We start from the raw sequence: 17,317 nt of genomic DNA, 5'->3' as shown, positions 1-17,317 counted from the left end.
TCTGCCATGGTTTCCATTTTCTGATCGTTTCTTCATTGCATCATCTATGGAGACTACCTCTGAATTTCCCACTAGCTTCCTGTAATCATCTAATCATCTTAATGGACCCTGTTCGTGGTTTCCTCTTTTTTTTTCTTTTTTTTTCTTTTTTCATTTGTTTGTTTACCTCGTAGATTTTAGACTCCAGGTAATCTTTACTGTACACCTCCTTTGTGGCCTCCATCAAACTAAAGTCTCAACTTGTATCCGTTGCAGCTCCTTGGAAACATTTAGTCATCTGTCATTCAGTGTTGCTAAAAGAACTTACTCAAAATTTTTCTATGTGTTCCTTAGGAAGTTATGTTTTAAGTCTTTCTGAATAATGTCCCTTGGGTGTGGTGTTTCCTGTCCGTTCACATTACTGAAAGTCACGTTCAAACTCTGATCATCTCTCATCTCAGTTACTTAGTACCTCTCACTTTGGTCAATGCCATGTTCACAGAAAGCTGCTGCAAAGCCTGTTTATGTAATCCATTTCTTTGACTTTTTTGTCCTTTTAGTGGCCTCTCAGTTGTCAGAATTTATTGCCTTTGTTTTCATGCCCTGTACTAGGTTTTGTCTTCTATCACTCCTCAAAGCATCAACTCATGCATTCATTCAGCTAGGCTTGTTGTCATCTTTTAGACAGGTAGCTTTCTGCTCCTGTGTTTCCCTTTTTCTCAATTTCTTGCTCTCAGAACAGTTGGGTTTGTGAAGTAGAGAGCATAGTAGATTGGTGTAGAATCTCCAATCCTTTATCTTTCCCTCTTGCCTTTTTTGTTTTGGATGTTTTCGTGTTCTGCCTCTTCAAGCATAATAACCTCCCACACTATACATGGCTTCTTAACTTGGGAGCAGCAATAGTTAGGTGTTCTGAGTTCCACAAAATTATCTTTCTTCATTCAGCAGGTCTTTGTGTTCTCAAGGATTTGGGGGAGCACAGTAGTAGACTACAACACACTATGTTGGTCCTGTTTTTCAGCCAAACAACTGATTCGCCACTTACTGAAGACTGACCCAACAGAGAGGATGACAGTTTCTCAGTTTATGAATCACCCTTGGATTAACGTGAGTTTCATATAGCTTTTTACAAGGGAGCAAGATGAATTCCTGCATGCAGAACTTACTGTGTAGCTCCACGTAGTACATCAAGAGAAAGATGATGATTACAGCTAATAAGTTAATTAACCTACTGTGCCCTTCACAGAGAGGCGTTTGCCTGTAGAACCACAATTTTTCTTGGTGTTACCAGAGGACAAGCAAAGAGAGACACCCACAGTAGCATCCTTTTAAGCAGAATATAGCTATATCTTCTGAAAGCAGGCAGTTGCTGTTGTCTGAAGCACATGCATGTGTTACTCCATTTAAAATATATAAAAATAAACTGTACTTACCTCATCAGTGCAGGATTTAAAGAGAGCTATTATTAGTGGTCTCAGGCACCATTGTACATAGCTGTGTTAGGGTGAACACAGTCCTGTGCTTAGTGGGAATTCTCATGCTTGGCAGAGTTTGGAAGCGCCTGGGGGAGGAGCAAGGGTTTCGGCTTAGTGCCCTGTAAGAGATTACCAGATAAGGTGGTACACAGAGCTATTAACAGTCCCAGTTCAGGTTTCATTCTGCAACTTGGCTGAGTTTACTTTTCCTTCTAAATAAATAAACAAATAAATAAAGTGGGGGTTGGAGGGTGAGGACCAGTTCGTAATGCTATATTTCAAAGAAGAGACAAGAATCCTATGTGTTACCAGGCTGAGTTTCAGAATATCATCTCTGCTCTAGGTTTCACTCAAAATAATAGCTTATACTTCTCACATTTGTGCCTGAAAAGAGGACCTGTGTTGTTTCTTACTGCCCAAAACATCATTGGCCAGGAACAAAATCGCTTGTACTGTAGAATGCTCTATTCTCCCATAATGCTTTCTCTGTGCTTTTTTCTATGCTGTTTCTCAGAAGAAGGGGCAGAAACAGAGGCATGACTAATAGTCAGCATTTCTATAATGCCTGCTTGAAGATATGAAAGCCCCTAGAATCATACGGTAACATAGCTTTAAAACATCCTGATGAAGGAGTTAGATGTCTTCATTTAGAGTTGGGGAAGCTGAGAAATTAAGGTTACTAAGAGTCTGTAAAACTGGAACAGAACCTAGGCAATGTTCCTAAGTGTATTTTTTTTAACTGAATAAAAATGTAATCACTGTTCAGAGTAAATACCTGCAGCTTAAGTGTTTGAAGACCAAAGAAAAGGAGGTGTTCCAGAAGTCAGCAGGCAAGGAATTTCACAGAACGAGTGCCTCATATCTAAGGAAGCTACCACCTACAGCAACACATGTTACTTGAAATATTCATATAACCAATTAATGAGGTGGAGATTAAAGACAAGGTCTATAGACTGCTGCACCTAAGAGCTGTGCTAGAATATCATTCCTGGAAGAATGCACTACGAGCAGCGGATTAGCATATTTTCTGCTGAACCTATTGTTCCCATGAGGCAGAGGGACAGAGAGGGAAAGACCAATACAGCTAATGTCTGTGTTCTTCCTTTTCTTTTGCTATAACCCTAAGTAGGAACATGAGTAGGGAGATGCCTCTCACAAGAAGAAGAGGAGAGTCTTTGTGTTTCTCTCTTTTTTTTTTCCTTTTATTTGAGGCCTGTGCAAAATATGTGTCCTTTATTGTTTATAATATTGTAGCTTACGCAAAAAGTGTCAGTTCCGGTGAAGAACATAATCCTCTAGTTAGCTTGTAGCTACCGTTTATTCAATAAGAAGTAGCTGACAGCAGCTAGTAGGGTACCTTCAGCACCTGCTCAGGGACACCACAAAAGCTAGTCTGCTACCTTTCCATTTCCCTCTTCCCACCTGTACCTGATAACGCTGGGGTACTTTTCCAGAGGAGGCAGGAGTCATGAGTTCTGCTTCCCCTTCTGTAACTGTTGCAGAACTTGGTACAGTGGTGCTGTTAGCTTAGTGAAGTATAAGCACTGCTTCCAAAGTACCGTTTGTTACAGTGACATATACAGGGATTTCCTTAGACTCTGCTGGCACACAGCTACCTCCAGTATAGGATGCCACAGCAGTAGACAACAAGTTTGGATAGAAAACATAAGGAATATAGACTTTCGGAATGAAATTATGGTTTGGCTTATGGAGTGGCAAGAAATACATTTCTTGCTGAATTTAGCTAGGGAACTGTGCTTTAGAAATTGTACCTTATTCTAATTTAAAATGTCTACCAATCTTTCATGTCAGGTGAACATAGATCTCAATTTTATGTCGAAGAGCGTCTTGAGCAATGCACTCCCGTCTTCTGAACTGTGCCAGAATACTGAATCAGTCTTTACTCTGAAAAATAGTACGCTTTCTTCTTCTGGGCACATTTATGATCTGATGAACTGGTAATCTCAGTTAACATATTTCCAAGAAAATTTATCCTACTGCAAATTCCTAGAAGAAAAAGGTCAAAATAACCACTTTGAAACAATGATTAACGAACAGTGAAATGACAATTGTTAAAAATCTAAAGCGTGCATAAAAAAAATTATCCAACCCAGGGTTATTGGTTGGACTGGAAGGGAGCAGAGTGAAGTAAATTCAGCATTGATTTCTCTCTCCTTTTGTTCTTTAAAGATACTGTTGTGTGGGGACTGTATTCCTTCTCTACCTCACATAGGACAGCTTTTATGTACTGGCTTATGGAGTTATAGGAAGCATGAATAATGGGGGCCACTGAAGGATGATAGATAAAGCTTTATGCCCTCCATACACATAGAAGAGCAAACAGTCACTTTCCAAAGTTGATGTTTCAGAACACTACTTTTGGTATTTTTCCCTTTTCTCAGAGATCAATGGCAGTGCCACCAACTCCTCTCCATACCGCACGGGTCCTGCAAGAGGATAAAGACCACTGGGATGAAGTTAAAGTGAGTCAACTGTAGTTCAGATTTCTTGAAGTCAATCATAAGAGATTAGATGGGCTCTTTTCTTTGTGGATGCTTATGTCCATGGAGATTATGGCAGTTTTGAAAACAACCATGTTAAGCAAGGGAAGCTTAAACAGTCCTGGTTAAAACAGTAGTATATATGATAACTGTTTAAAAAAGAACGCTATCTGAGCTTCATCTGACAGCCTTACAGCTGTGTAAAGTATCAACAAACAAAATGTTTATGATCAAAGGTATTGATGATGCTACCTGCTGAGCCTCTGTATGTAGCACAGAGGAGAACGGACAGTGTTGAGGGAGTTTGGAGTTTGTTATGGTGAAGTAAAGGATATGTTGAAAATTAAGGGTGACAGGATGGAGAGGGAGGTGAGCTGCATTCTGTTTTTCTACTCTGTTCTTGTATTATAAAACAACATTAAATAACCTTAGCCTTGTCTTGTGACAGTTTTAGTAAGGAGGAGGAAAAAAAAGAAAAAATGTATCTGTCTTTCCCTTAATCTAACCAAGTGCCTCACCTACTCTTTGTATTGATGACAGTTGAATGCTTCCTGCAAAGTGAAACTATAGGGCAGACTAAACGTTGTTTGCAAGCCTTAACTCTTTCCTCCTGGCCTTTATCAGGTTGGCATATTTTTTCACAATTAAATCTGAACTTTCTGCACTTACAATCCTTGGCATTTTGATAATTGCAACATTCCTTTAAGGTATTCTACTGATCACTCATTTTATTTAAATTGCCAATGTGCAGTCTCAGCTGCTAAACTATATTAAGATAAAACTTCACAGGACCTAGGCAACATGCACCTTCCAAGTCAAAGGAATCAAATATCTATTTTCACTTAGCCTTCTTCATTTCCATGTTTCGGAGAACTTCTTATGTTTGTGCTTTGTACAGGTCCCAGTGGTATTCCCTTGGGCCACTAGCATTCCCATAATATTTAATCTTTTTTCCTTTCCTGAACTAAATGCATAGGCATTCATTGACCTAAGCAGATGTTCGCTCACAGCCTTATTAAAAAGTTTAAGATTTGTCTGAACTTAAATGCTAATTCAAACTAAGGAAGTATGTGAATTTGAAGTGCACACTTTTAAATAACTTTGTGTGGACTCTTTATTCTACTTCCTGCTAACCTAGTTTGGTAACAGAGCAAGGAAAGCAGTGCTCTCACTCTGTTACAACAAGCCCAGATTTAGCAGCTGGTGAAGGCCTAGAGCCAGACAGTAAGAAATGCTGGGCACAAGAACATGGTGGAAATCGGGCCAGAGGAGCGTGGTCCTGTGTTGCCCACATGTGAAACGCTGTGAATAGTTCCTCCTGAATGAATCCCTGAGTCGAACGAAGCCTTTAGTCATAGTCCACTGCAGCAGAAAGGGCTCAACTATTCCTGGCTGTAGCATAACAGAGGGTTCCTTTCTGTACATTAATCACCTGGCACTAGTGGGGGATGGCTGCGCTCTCTCTGCCTTGGGGTGTTCAATAAATTAATTGCTTGGTTTCCAGGAGGAGATGACCAGTGCTTTGGCTACCATGAGAGTGGACTATGATCAGGTGAAAATTAAAGACTTGAAAACATCCAACAACCGCCTTCTGAACAAACGCCGTAAGAAGCAGAAGCAGGCAAGCACCTCTTCTGCAGCCCCAGGGTGCAATAATCAATGAGAAGAGAAGCCAAGGACCTGGGGGTGGAGGGTAAAAGCATTAAAAGGAACTATTTAAAATGTGTACAATCAACTCAGTTGACTGAGTACCATGAATGCACATAGACTGCAAAGGAGTTATCCTGCAAAGAGGGAGCAGAGGGCAAGATTGCATTTTTGTAACTTGAATCAGGGCTTTGCTTTTAAAGGCTAATTTATGACATGATTCAGTTGCATATCACTAGGGAAGGTGTAGCAATACCAGAAATGTTATCGGGTTTTGTTTTGGCTTTAAGTGTGTTGGAGGAGTGGAGAGAACAGGAAACAGTCACAGTATACATACTACCGCACTGAGGCTTTGATAGCCATGTAGAAGAGTGACTTCTGCTACCATTTTAAGCTAGGGAATATAAAAATGTCAAGTGTTCTGCTTGGAGTGTTTTAGGAGTTCAAACGTGAGTACTGAAAAAGGAGGCAAATGTCACTGCTCTTTATATGAGTAGCGCAGGTACAGGTCTACTTTGGATGCATGTGGCCAGTGTTTCCATCCTAGAATAGGTAAGAATAGTCAGTGTTTCCAAACTTACCTCCTGTGGTTACAGAATATCACCTAAGCAGTAAACAGTTATTCCTGTTTTAGGAAAAAACATCCATACATTTCCATTTTCACAAAGTCCTTCATGTAGTCCTATGTGAAGATTTGGCTTTGTCATGGTTTCTCATTTAAAAACATGTTCATTTTATAAACATAGCCATTATGTTATGTCTATGCCACTGTCAGATTCCGCTCTTGTAATGTTCTTAATTTAAACAGTACTTCATGCAAAGAGTTTTAATTAGGATTTAATTAGTCAAAAGTATCCTGCAGAGAATATTGCTGCTCCTCTTGGATCTACAACGTCTAGGTTGTACAACTGGACATGCAATTATATATGAGAGACTGCTCTAGAAGAGAGACTTCTGAAATTCAGGAAGAAACAGCAAGTGCATGTTTTCTGTGGACTCCACTGTCTGCCAGCATCCCTTCTGGTAATTACCTCAAGATCCTGTGCCTGAGACTTGCTGATCATATCAGATTTTGGGGTGTTGGGGTTGGTTTGTTTCTTGGGAGCAAGGAGGGAAAGGTTGCAACTTTATCTGTGGTGTTTTGACAGTGTTTCTGGATCCAAAGATTTCCACCACCTAAGGGAAACTACCTATAAGGATATCCACTTTTTTTTTTTCCCCTATTCTAATTCTTGTTTTATGGTATTTTAGCCTTGGTTTGCTAATTTGTTTTACTTTGTAATCAAAGTATTTTCTCCCACTGTATTATATATATATATATATATATATTTTAAGTTGAGGTAAAGCAAATGTTTGTGAAAGTATTAACAAAGTTTAGAATGAAAATTATGTGCTTCCAGTGACACAAGCAAAAACTACTTTGTGGTAGGCATACACAGTGCTGTTGTGTTAATAAACTTAAGAAGCAGCTTAAAAGACGAGGGAAAACAAGGCTCCAGAGAGGATCTGAAACTTCAGATCTGACTGTCACATAAATCTTGTTACCTCCAACAAATACATGCTCGAGGGTTCAGACCTTTTCTGGAGAGCCCTGTTCCCATCTTCAAAGCATTGGATGAGTACTCTATTCTTTGTTAACTGGTCCTAGGGTTTTATAAACTGATTTTAATAAACCATGTTCCAACATTCCTTCCTCTTGTCAACCCTGATTTTCTTGATGTTGCAGAGTTCATATTGCATTGCGAGGTTTGTCTGTGTTTAAGGTGATGGGAAAGGGGAGAAGGAAAATGTTCAATGATGTCTACTTTCAGAGGCTACCTAACTTTAAGCATGTTTTTTAATTATTCCAAGGGTTTTTCTAAATTTTAATCCCTGCAAAGATGTATTTTAAAATTATTTGATGTTTATCTAGGTATCTTCATGATTATAGCATGTCCTGTATGTATTGATTTTTTTTATCATATTACTCCTAAGAGTTAGGCAAATATTATTCAACTCCTGTGAATGATAATGCAACAGAGAGCTGTGATGTGCCCAGAGTTCAACAGCAGAGTTTAGAGTCAGATCCAAATCTCTGACCCTTTATCCAAATTTTAGAGGGTGCAACGTCTGCCTCGTCTGCATGTCTGCCTCACCATCTCTGTGTCCCATCAGGGTGATACTGGTGCCTTCTGTCATGGTTAGTAGGGCAATCTGTGTAAAATGCAGTTGGGTTCTGGCTGCCTTGGGCAGAGTGGTATTGAAATTGTTGTAACCCAAGTTTTCTTTCCCATTTTGCCCAAAGCTTGAGCTCTCTGCTTCCTGCCGGTGCCTTCTTGCTTATCTACAGCTTGAAGACATATGTCTGTTCCTGAACAGTTTTCCATGGGGGACTGTAAAGCACATTAGGGCCTGGTTAGTTCCTGTGGGATTCCAAACTTTATCACACAGAAGCTGGAGTGAGGGACTGATGGACTTGGGCACAGCACCTTCAGCTGTCACTCCCTGTACAGCAGGACTCTACCGTCTCATTAAATTGGGACTAATAGTTCTTGCATTCTGCCCTGCAGTGACAACATCCAGGAATACTGTAAAGCCCAGGGGAACCTGAGGAGGGCCTCAAAATGCTGACCATGAAAGTGTGTGCAAGTATTGTACTGCATTTGGGCTCGCTTTGCAGAAGAAACTTCTTGGGAGCCGGGAGGCAGCTGACGTGCGACATGTGGAGCCCTCACTGCTGTCCCACAGCAAAACCCGCTGGTGGCACAGCTGCCTTCTGTAAAGCTCCCGCCGTGCTTTAACCATGTCCTAGTCGACAGAACTCGGCGACAACGTGCCACGGACCCGCTCTGGCCGACAACGCACGAGCGCGACCCAGGCACGCTGAGGAGCGGGCCCGGCTCCGCGGCGCCACCTGCTGCCCCCGGCCTACCCCGGGCCTGCCCCCGGCCTACCCGCGGCCTGCCCCCGGCCTGCCCCCGGCCTACCCCGCAGCACGGCCCCGGGCCTCCCCCGGAGCCCCCCGAGAACGGCGGCGGCATGCCGGGCTCTGGGGCACCGGAGAGCTCCTGGCAGGCGTGCCGTGATCCCGTGAGGAGATTCCCCTTTCTGGCTGCGGCTCTGCTCTGAGGAGCCCGTCTTCTGTCTGCATTCACACACGTTATAAAGAGCTCTGGTGTGCTCGTGGTGGTATTTGGGGCTTGTCTCTTCCCCCAGCCATGTAGTATAATAGTCTCTTTAGAGCGTCCTGCTTGGGGTCCGAATTTATGGCCTGTTTTTAGAAAGGATAGGCTATTATAAAACTGATTATTCATTTGCATATTCATCAGCCATATAGAGGAGGTAAAGAGCTGGGAAGGGAGAGAAATGAATGGTCAATAGAGCGGGCTTCAAGGAAAACGCGGATTAAAAGGTCTATTTATTTTTTTACAGCAGAAGCTGAAAAAGGGACGTGCACAGATTCCCCACCCCCAATCCTTTTCATAGTAATTGCTTACGGGCCGCTGCCTCCTGTACTTCCGCGCACTGTACTCCTCTCACACACACGTCTTCTCGCTCGCTCACAAGCGTGCTTTCTCTGATGTGTGCACAAGTGCATACGAGAGCATGGATAAAATTATTCCCTCTTCCGTTTCTTTTATTACATGCTTTCTAACCTTTTTGGCCACATGTGCCATATGATGAACCTTTTTTGACATGGTACAATTAAAAGCTAACATTAAGGGTAAGCTCTTGGCCTACTTTTATGTTTTCTATTTGCCCAAGCCCAGCATGTTGTCCTGGGATTGCTTTTCTCTCTTAACACTTCATTGCCTAGAGTCTAGAGGCCCAATTATGTAACTGCTTCTGACTTGTCTGACGGGAGGGATAATGAGAATGCTACGTACCCAGTTTGATCTAATTTCCTGTCCTCTTTTCAATTCAGACTTTGTTTGGTCCATGTTTAGACAAAAGAGCTTTTGAGAAAAAGGAAGATTTAGTGAGGAGGAGAGAACCGAGGCTTTTAAATATTTAAATGTAGTCATAAGTACACGTAAAACTTTAAACCTGTGTTTAAGGGCTGTTAAGTGATGTCTGGCTGCTTTGATGTATTTGCGTGCTCAGCCAGAGGTTGAACCCAGCCATGGGACGTTTTCTGTACTTAATGGAGGAAAACATGTCCTTGGGGACAGACCCCCACACCCCAGCTCATTCACCAGCACCCTTTCATGCTCACTAACAAACCACAGGGAAAAAGAAAGTGCAGGTGGACAGGGAATTAATGTATACGTGGGGGAAGTCGTTTCTTCCAGAAGTACATGTTTTGAGGTGAGCTTCTGTGTGTGTGTGTGAAAATATCAGGATTCTCTTTTTTTTTTTTTCTAGGTTCTAGTATTTCCCCTCTTCACCTGGCTGCTCCTAGTAGCAGAGTTGGCATAGTTGGGAATGAACATAGTTTATTCTCTGCTAGAGAGCCTAGTCAGAAGCAGACTTGGAAGACAGATAATACATACTCTAAACCTCAAAGAAAACAGTATTTTATAAAAAATCTTGCAAGCTGACGAGTTTACTTTAGGTACATACTTAAACACATCTCACGTCTTGAAAACTGGGACTAAAGCAATCCTAGATAATAACATTTGCTGAAGAAACGTTTCCCTGAATTCTTTGCACTGGTTAAAGAAAGTCTTTTTGAGTATTAAGTACAGCTTTAAAATAGGAATTATTTTGGTCTAGGTGGTTAGATGAATTTAAGGTAAAGGGAGTAGTAATGGGAATGATAAGTTATGTTGAAGAATAAGATAGGAAATGTCTACTGATGTATAATACTCCAACTGATTTTTTTACTGCAGGTGCTACTTCTATACTGACATAACAGGATAGATTCAACTTTTTATTAGAACCTGGTTTACCACTGGAGGAGGAGGATGTTTCTGTACTCTAGGGAAGTGTGGAAGCTCAGCAAAAATAACCCCGTGACTGCAGATGAACACCTATATTGATAAATCTGTAAGTGATGCCTAGCATTAACTTTCTTTCAAAATTCAGGTGCTAAGATCTCATAGGTCTGCTCTTACTGCATAAAGGCACAGAGGCATCATTGTCAGTGGGTTTCTCTGTACTGCTTGAGACTGCAGAGAAGCAATTGCTGAAATGCGCTGCAGCATTTTTAGCTTCCAAGAATCAAAAGTGTAAAAATGCATCTTTCAAATAGCTGGAAGTGATACAGAGGGCCAGACTGTCTTTAGTCTGAGGAGGGGTTGCTCTTGAAGGTAGTATACAGGTATCTTGATCTTGCTTCAGTTCAACTTCAAGATCTGATAATAAGCATGTTTTAGCTGTGTGAGTCTACAGGCCCAAAATTACTAGTATAGTGCTGGTTTTTTTTTTGCCTTTAGCCACTGGAATGTACTTATTTGGTCTATGGTTGCAAACCCTTTAGCATTATTGATCCTGGGACTGCACTGAAGCTGAATAAATCAAAAAGAAATTTTATAATTTTCTTCCATTTCAAACTTCAAAACTTGTTTCTTTTGAATTATATTGCATTCAAGTTAATTACTGGTATTGCTAGTGTTAGAACTGTTTCATATCACACCTTTATTTGTTAACAGGGAGCATGAGTGCTTCTTTTGGGGGATGTCTTTTTGCTTTTTTCATCAGGAGTTCATCAGGAATTTTAATCTGGTTTTGGAGTTAAATGGAATGGATATTTTGCCCAATATTGTTCTCCTGAAATTTCCAGGCTAATCTATTTGGGAAACATGGAAGATATTCTCAAGAGACATTTCTTATTGCTTAGCTACTGAAACACCTGCTAAAGCTGAGCTCTTTTGAAAAACTGAAAATTATTTAAATGTGAAAAAGAGTGGGTTGATCTGGAAAAGAAACTTCTCAAAAGACTAAAATTAGAATGGAATGTGTTAGAAGAGAAATACTGGTGGGGGAGGAGGACTGAGGTTTTTAAAATAAAAATGCTACTGCTTAAGTAATGATCAAGGAAATTCTAGTTAGGATACTAGCTGTTGCTCCAACCCAGAGCAATTCCTGAATTCAGAAACAGTTAGAAATTTCAGAAAAATATCAATATACAATACAGTTTATTTATTTATTTGTTTATTTATTGAGGTAGTTCAAAGCAAGTCTTGGTTTGATGTTTATGAGTGAGACTTTTGGGCAAATGCTGTTAGTATACCAAATAAATGGCTCTCCTTTAAGAGCAACTAATAACTGAAGGAACATGCTTTGCAGATTAAGTTCTGCTCTCCCAAAGTTGCCTGAATGAGTGCCTTTTCTGCTTGCAGAAAGCATGTCAGTGTGAGGTAAGCTTTCTTTTTTTGCTTTCAGAGATTTGTGTATTTTTGTCTTTCACTCTATCACTGTGTGTTTGGCTTTTGTCTTGAGTAAAAATTCTAAATAGTTGTCTGAAGGCTAACAGGTTGCATGATGCAGTGTTTTTTTTTCCTTTTTGGCTCAAGTACAGTTCTACCACCTCTTCTCTTACTTGTGAACTTTTTGTAGTACTGTAAAGTATTGGAAGATTTTGAAGGAATCCCATTACCTAGCAGGAAATAAGAATCTACATTGTATGTAAAATGGCAAGGAGCAAAGTCCCAAGAACTGGATAGTAGTGGGAAAAGCATCCCTCTGTTGGAAGATAATAGAAGACTTCACCAAAGAAATGACCCCAACTCAAACTGAGTACTTTTTCTTCCAGTTTGCGAGTGGGCTGTGGGTACACTCTACAATATTTATGGGTGCCTACTTTAGAGGTAACCCAAAAGGATGCTGGTCTTCCTTCAGGGTCATAGAATTCCCTTCCATCATGGTGTGGCATGCAGCTCTGCCACATTCCCCGTGCTGAGAATTCCTGCAGAGGTTGATGTGCTCCTTCCATCATTGTTTCTCACACCCACAGTGCTGTAGTGAATGTCAGAGTGCAAGTAGTGCCAGCAGCCTTTTCAGCTCCTGTACAGGATGTTTTAACCTCAGCTTTATTCGGAGTAAACATTTTAATTTCATAGGAAATTCTGTTAATTTCAAATCCCATTTCCCATGGGATTTAAACTTTTTCAGTCAGCTCTGTAAAGCACCATTCTAGTGTCCTGGGTCACAGAACCATTATTCTTAAATCTCTTGGTGTTGGTCATACATTATCTCACTGAGAAGTAGCCACTTTAAGCAGAAATACTTATTTCCTCCTCCTGACTTTTAAGTCTTTGTGTGGAATACTTCATTTAGCCACAAAGAGTAAAATGTTAACAAAGAGTAAAATGAGTTATCTTCATTTTAAATCCCTTGATTTTATTCTTCTTAATTTTGTTGGATATATTTTATGCATTTTGGAAGTCATGGGTACTTCCTTTAGAGAAACTTGACTGCGGTATTTTGGTTTCTTCTCTATACATTTAAAAAAAATCCTATAGAGCTTTTTGCTATAGGATATTTAAAATCTGAGGAGTAGGAAGGAATTGAATTTCCTGATTTAAAGTGACTCAGCTACGGCTGCCTCCTTGTTTTGTAATAGATTCTCTGCATCTAGCTCTAACCTTAGCTGGCACTAGGTAGAGCTATCAAATGTTTTCTCAATTAATTTGTCATTCTTGCACAGAGTCAGTTTCTAAGCTGTTCCTCAAGGATCCTGGAACAGCTTTCTGGTTAGCAATCATTAACTCCAACAGTACATGACTCCATGTCATAAGGCATCACTTGAGGCCATTTCATCTCAAGTTATGTCAATTATATGCCTGGCTAACAGGATCTCAGTAATATTAAGAGATGACTTTAGTTTGTTAATATTGCTTGCTTTCATAGTATGTCTAGTCACACACACACCTGCTCAAACCTTCTTCACATAACTTCAGTCTAATAGAGAGAGTCGTTTCATTTCTATATGAAACTTAGATGGTGGGGGTGGGTTTTTTGTTCGGTTGGTTGGTTTTTGTTTTGTTCATTTGTTTGTTTTTGTACTATGCAATTTAATTTTAAAGCATCTTTTTTTAAGCCTGAAACTTTTCTTTGTAGGATTCCTGAAACTGTTTGTTTCCCTTTGGGGTAGATTTTGTTCGCAATTTGAGAAAACTGTTTGCACTGAAAGCTTAAAAAGAAAGTTGATATTTGTGGTTATGTATGATTGAATATGTTGAAGTAATAATGTGGACAAATCTAATTAGTCCTGTCCAGGCAACTGAAGACCTTGAGCTTGCTTTATTAGAATTAACTACTGCATACATGAAAGAAGAAATTTAATTCAAATTTCTATTAATCACAAATACTGTTCTGCCAAAGTGATTTTTTTTTTAAGACATACTAGTCTTCTGTTTGTATGTCACAGAATTCCATGTCAAGGTTGATTTTGTATGCTTACATCTTTGAAGTTGTATGTCCTAAAGTTAAATGCACATGAAAGTATTTCAAGTATTGTGCCCCAAATGATTTCAATGTAGAAGTACAAATCAAATATATATATTTACATATGTAGAGAGATACTCTGGTGCAAAGCCCCTAAAAATCCAGTCTGAAATGCAGCCCAGTTTCATGTCCCTGTCATCCCTTTCCCATCTGCCACTGGATATTGCTTCATCCAAAGATGAGGAGAGGAGCAGTGGGGAGAGCTCTGGCTGGAACTGCCTGTGATATTCTACACATGTAAATGAGGCATGCAAGGTCATCTAAAAGGACACAGAATTAGTTGTCTGTCTGTATGTGTGGCTCAGTACCTGTACTTCAGTGCTGTAGGAAATTTCAGTTTTGTGAGAAGCTGCCTGGCAGAGCATGTCCCATCATCCTCTCCCTGAGAGTGGACCAGTCCTAGTACACGTGTTGTAGGAAAGAAGGTATTAGCACACAATGAGAACCTGTCCTGTAGTATTAATGGTGAGTAGGAGCCAGCGGTATGTCTGCCCTGAGGGCTGGACCTCTTGCACTCGCAGCATCTGGATGTGTGAACATGCTCCTCCAGCCAGGGTTACTGACAGCCCTCCCAACACGTCCTCTGCACTGTGTGGCAAATGAGGGGGAAAACAGACTGTGGTGGAGGGGTGCTTAGCACTTGGCTGACCAGTTTCAACTGGGATTCTGGAGCAAGCTTGTGTTTGTTCCTGTGGTTCTTGATTCAATTAGGTTTATAAGACTAAAACTGAGTTCTATTGAGATAGCCCTTCCCTAACTCTCTAAACCTATTTTATTTGCTGAACCCTAGCGTTGTGGTGATTTGTGTGTCACAAGTTATTGAAGAGCCCTGTGAAATATTAACTCTTGATCTGCAATACTGCCAGCCGCAGAGATGCCAGCATGTTTGCTTTGAGGGCTTGGACCAGCCCCGGGAGCTGTCTGCCCATCTTTGTAAGGATCAAGGAGCCAAGGCAACATAAGCCAATATGTTGTGGCAATGCCAGAGACCAATGATGTCCAGTCTTTCTGTCCGTCCCAGACAGCATGGATAACATGGTCTCATCTAGAGAGACACAGGGATGTACACGTCAGTCTCTCTAACAAGTGTTTGGCCATATTTAGGCAGTCACCTCCATTTGTGTGACAGTTGGCAGAGAAAATCTCATATCTGAACAGTCATTGCAAAAATATCTCACGTGATAGAGATACATACAAGCTGCTGTCCTGTTGTATGATGGAAGCGGAAAAGAAGTCATCAAATAATGGCCAAATGATTAATTTATTTTTCTGCTGGACTGTATGTTCAGCTCAAGAGATGAACATCAGCCCTCCTTGATATAGAAATTAATAGATTCTCTTTGAAAAGAGATCAGAGAGGAGCGTGTTCAACTATGCGCTGAAATGCAGAAGTATAAATGCTAGACTAAATTCCAAAATCTGAGTGTATGTAACGACAAAGGGGAAAATGTATGTAAAGTGCACAAGCAGACTTGCTGTCATGCTTTTTTTTAAAAATTGTTCATAGTAACCTGAATGTTATTTAGAATGCTTTCTGTAGGCACTAAATACTGTTTATGAAGAAACTGTGCAATATTTCTATCCTTGAAAGTTGACAGGGATTTATTAAATATCTTACGGTGTTTCAAATAATAGTCCTAAGGTGTAACTCCTTATATGCATTCATGGGAGGCAAGAAATGTGAATCCAAAAGGAGGTGGGACGAAGTAAGGGCAGCACTGAGCATCCGTTCATCTATGTCTGCTCCTGCAGCAGTGCCAGACTTAGCAACTCTAGGGCTGCAAGGGAGGATAAGCCCAGGCTTCCATGATGGCAGAAGTTAGACCTTGAATTCCTGTATTTCCTGCACTGGAGGGCAAAACTGAGGCTACAGTAATTTGTTTCTCATTTAGTCCTTCATCTTCTATCTTTATTCGTGTCACCAGAGATAGGATCACTCTGACAGCTGTAAAATTTATAAAGGGGGAGTAGGACGTTTCGGACGCTTGCCTGCCTTATTTGTGATAAATGAAGAGCCCTATCCATGCGCAAAGTGAACTGCAAAACTCGGAGCCTGTGCTGAGTTCTAGCACGGTGCATGGAAGAGTTCTGACCTTGCACTGTTGGAGACAGGGTCCTGTGTCTGGCATCAGAGGTGTCTGGTGTTTCTCACATTGCTTTTTTAAATCATTTTTTGTAGAAAAGCTGTAGTCATGTAAAAGACTCCTGTGCTCTCTTTTTTGACTAAGAGCATGTATTTTCCTTCCCACTGCTTTCCTGGACTTTGTCATCTTTACACTGTTATTGGAAGTGAACATTTTGAGATTACCTTCTGACTATGTAGTGTAATGACTGGCAGACCCAGGCAGCAGCTACTGACAAAGAGGAGATAATGTCCCTTTGAATGTCCCCAGTTAGGATAATTCTGTTTTTTAGCTGTTCATTCATTAGCAAAGAAGTAAACAGTGCAGACAGAAGGTTGTGAAGCAGGGTGTTTATTCACTTGTTTTCTAGCCTTCTCTCCAGATTAATGAAATGACTCATAGACAGTAATAATATGCCTCGGGGAAAAGAAAAAAAAAAAAAAAAACAACCTGGAGGTGGGACGTGTGAGGCCAGCTCTTTGTCAGGACACCCACATCTCCCCACACCTCTGTATATGACTTGATTCTCTCTATTACATGTAAATGATGGATCAGTTATAAAGATAGCCAAAACCAGCTGGGCAAAAGAATCAAATTGGCATCTTGTAAGTGCAGGTTGGCTTAGATGTGTGCGAAAGAAAATGATTGCTGGTGAGAACGTAAGACTATGCTACTGCTTATGAATGACTCTGTGTAAAGTTACTGATAAGTATTTTCCTACCTTCCCTTCTACCCCTCTTTGACAAAGAGGACAAATGGTGTGTCTCACACAGGTGAGTAACACCTGTTACAGTTCTGGCTCTGTGCGCTGCCAAACATACTCTCTGTGCAGTTTCTAAAATACTGATTCCAGACTCACGCTCAGACCCATGTCAGTCCTACATAAAACTGAAGATAGAATAGTGAGACTGCTCTGATTTCAAAAATGCTCAAGAGTTTGTTGACCTTTTAGAGTATAGAACTGAAAGACTTTGAAAGGTTACATGACTTTTGGGCAGAGAAGGAAACTGAAAACAAAACTAGGTATCACAGATGCACTTTCAGTGGTGCAGCATCTCTTACACTTCCCAAGAAGCACTCAGACCCATCTTTGTGAAGATTATGCATCTGCTTTGGAACTGTTTACTAATAAAAATTGACTAATAAAACTTTCCATAATAAATGCTACGTGAATGATGAAGCACAGGTATATTTTTGTTTAACAGCAGGATTTTTCAGCAAG

At 40.5% G+C, this 17,317-nt stretch overlaps 1 protein-coding gene across 1 annotated transcript in view; it reads left to right on the top strand.

Moving 5' to 3' along the window:
- The window catches only part of MAPKAPK3 (MAPK activated protein kinase 3), a 52,526-nt gene extending 45,235 nt beyond the window's left edge, over positions 1-7,291 (top strand). The window contains exons 9-11 of the mRNA XM_048068739.2: positions 1,001-1,086; positions 3,857-3,937; positions 5,460-7,291. Coding sequence (XP_047924696.1) covers positions 1,001-1,086; positions 3,857-3,937; positions 5,460-5,618 — 326 coding nt within the window. The 3' untranslated portion in view covers positions 5,619-7,291. The remainder of the gene's footprint in view (positions 1-1,000; positions 1,087-3,856; positions 3,938-5,459) is intronic.
- Positions 7,292-17,317: the final 10,026 nt, after the last annotated feature.

The sequence above is a fragment of the Anser cygnoides genome, chromosome 10, assembly GCF_040182565.1.
Source record: "Anser cygnoides isolate HZ-2024a breed goose chromosome 10, Taihu_goose_T2T_genome, whole genome shotgun sequence".
NCBI classification, from domain to species: Eukaryota; Metazoa; Chordata; class Aves; order Anseriformes; family Anatidae; genus Anser; species Anser cygnoides.
This window is presented reverse-complemented; position numbering and strand designations above follow the sequence as displayed.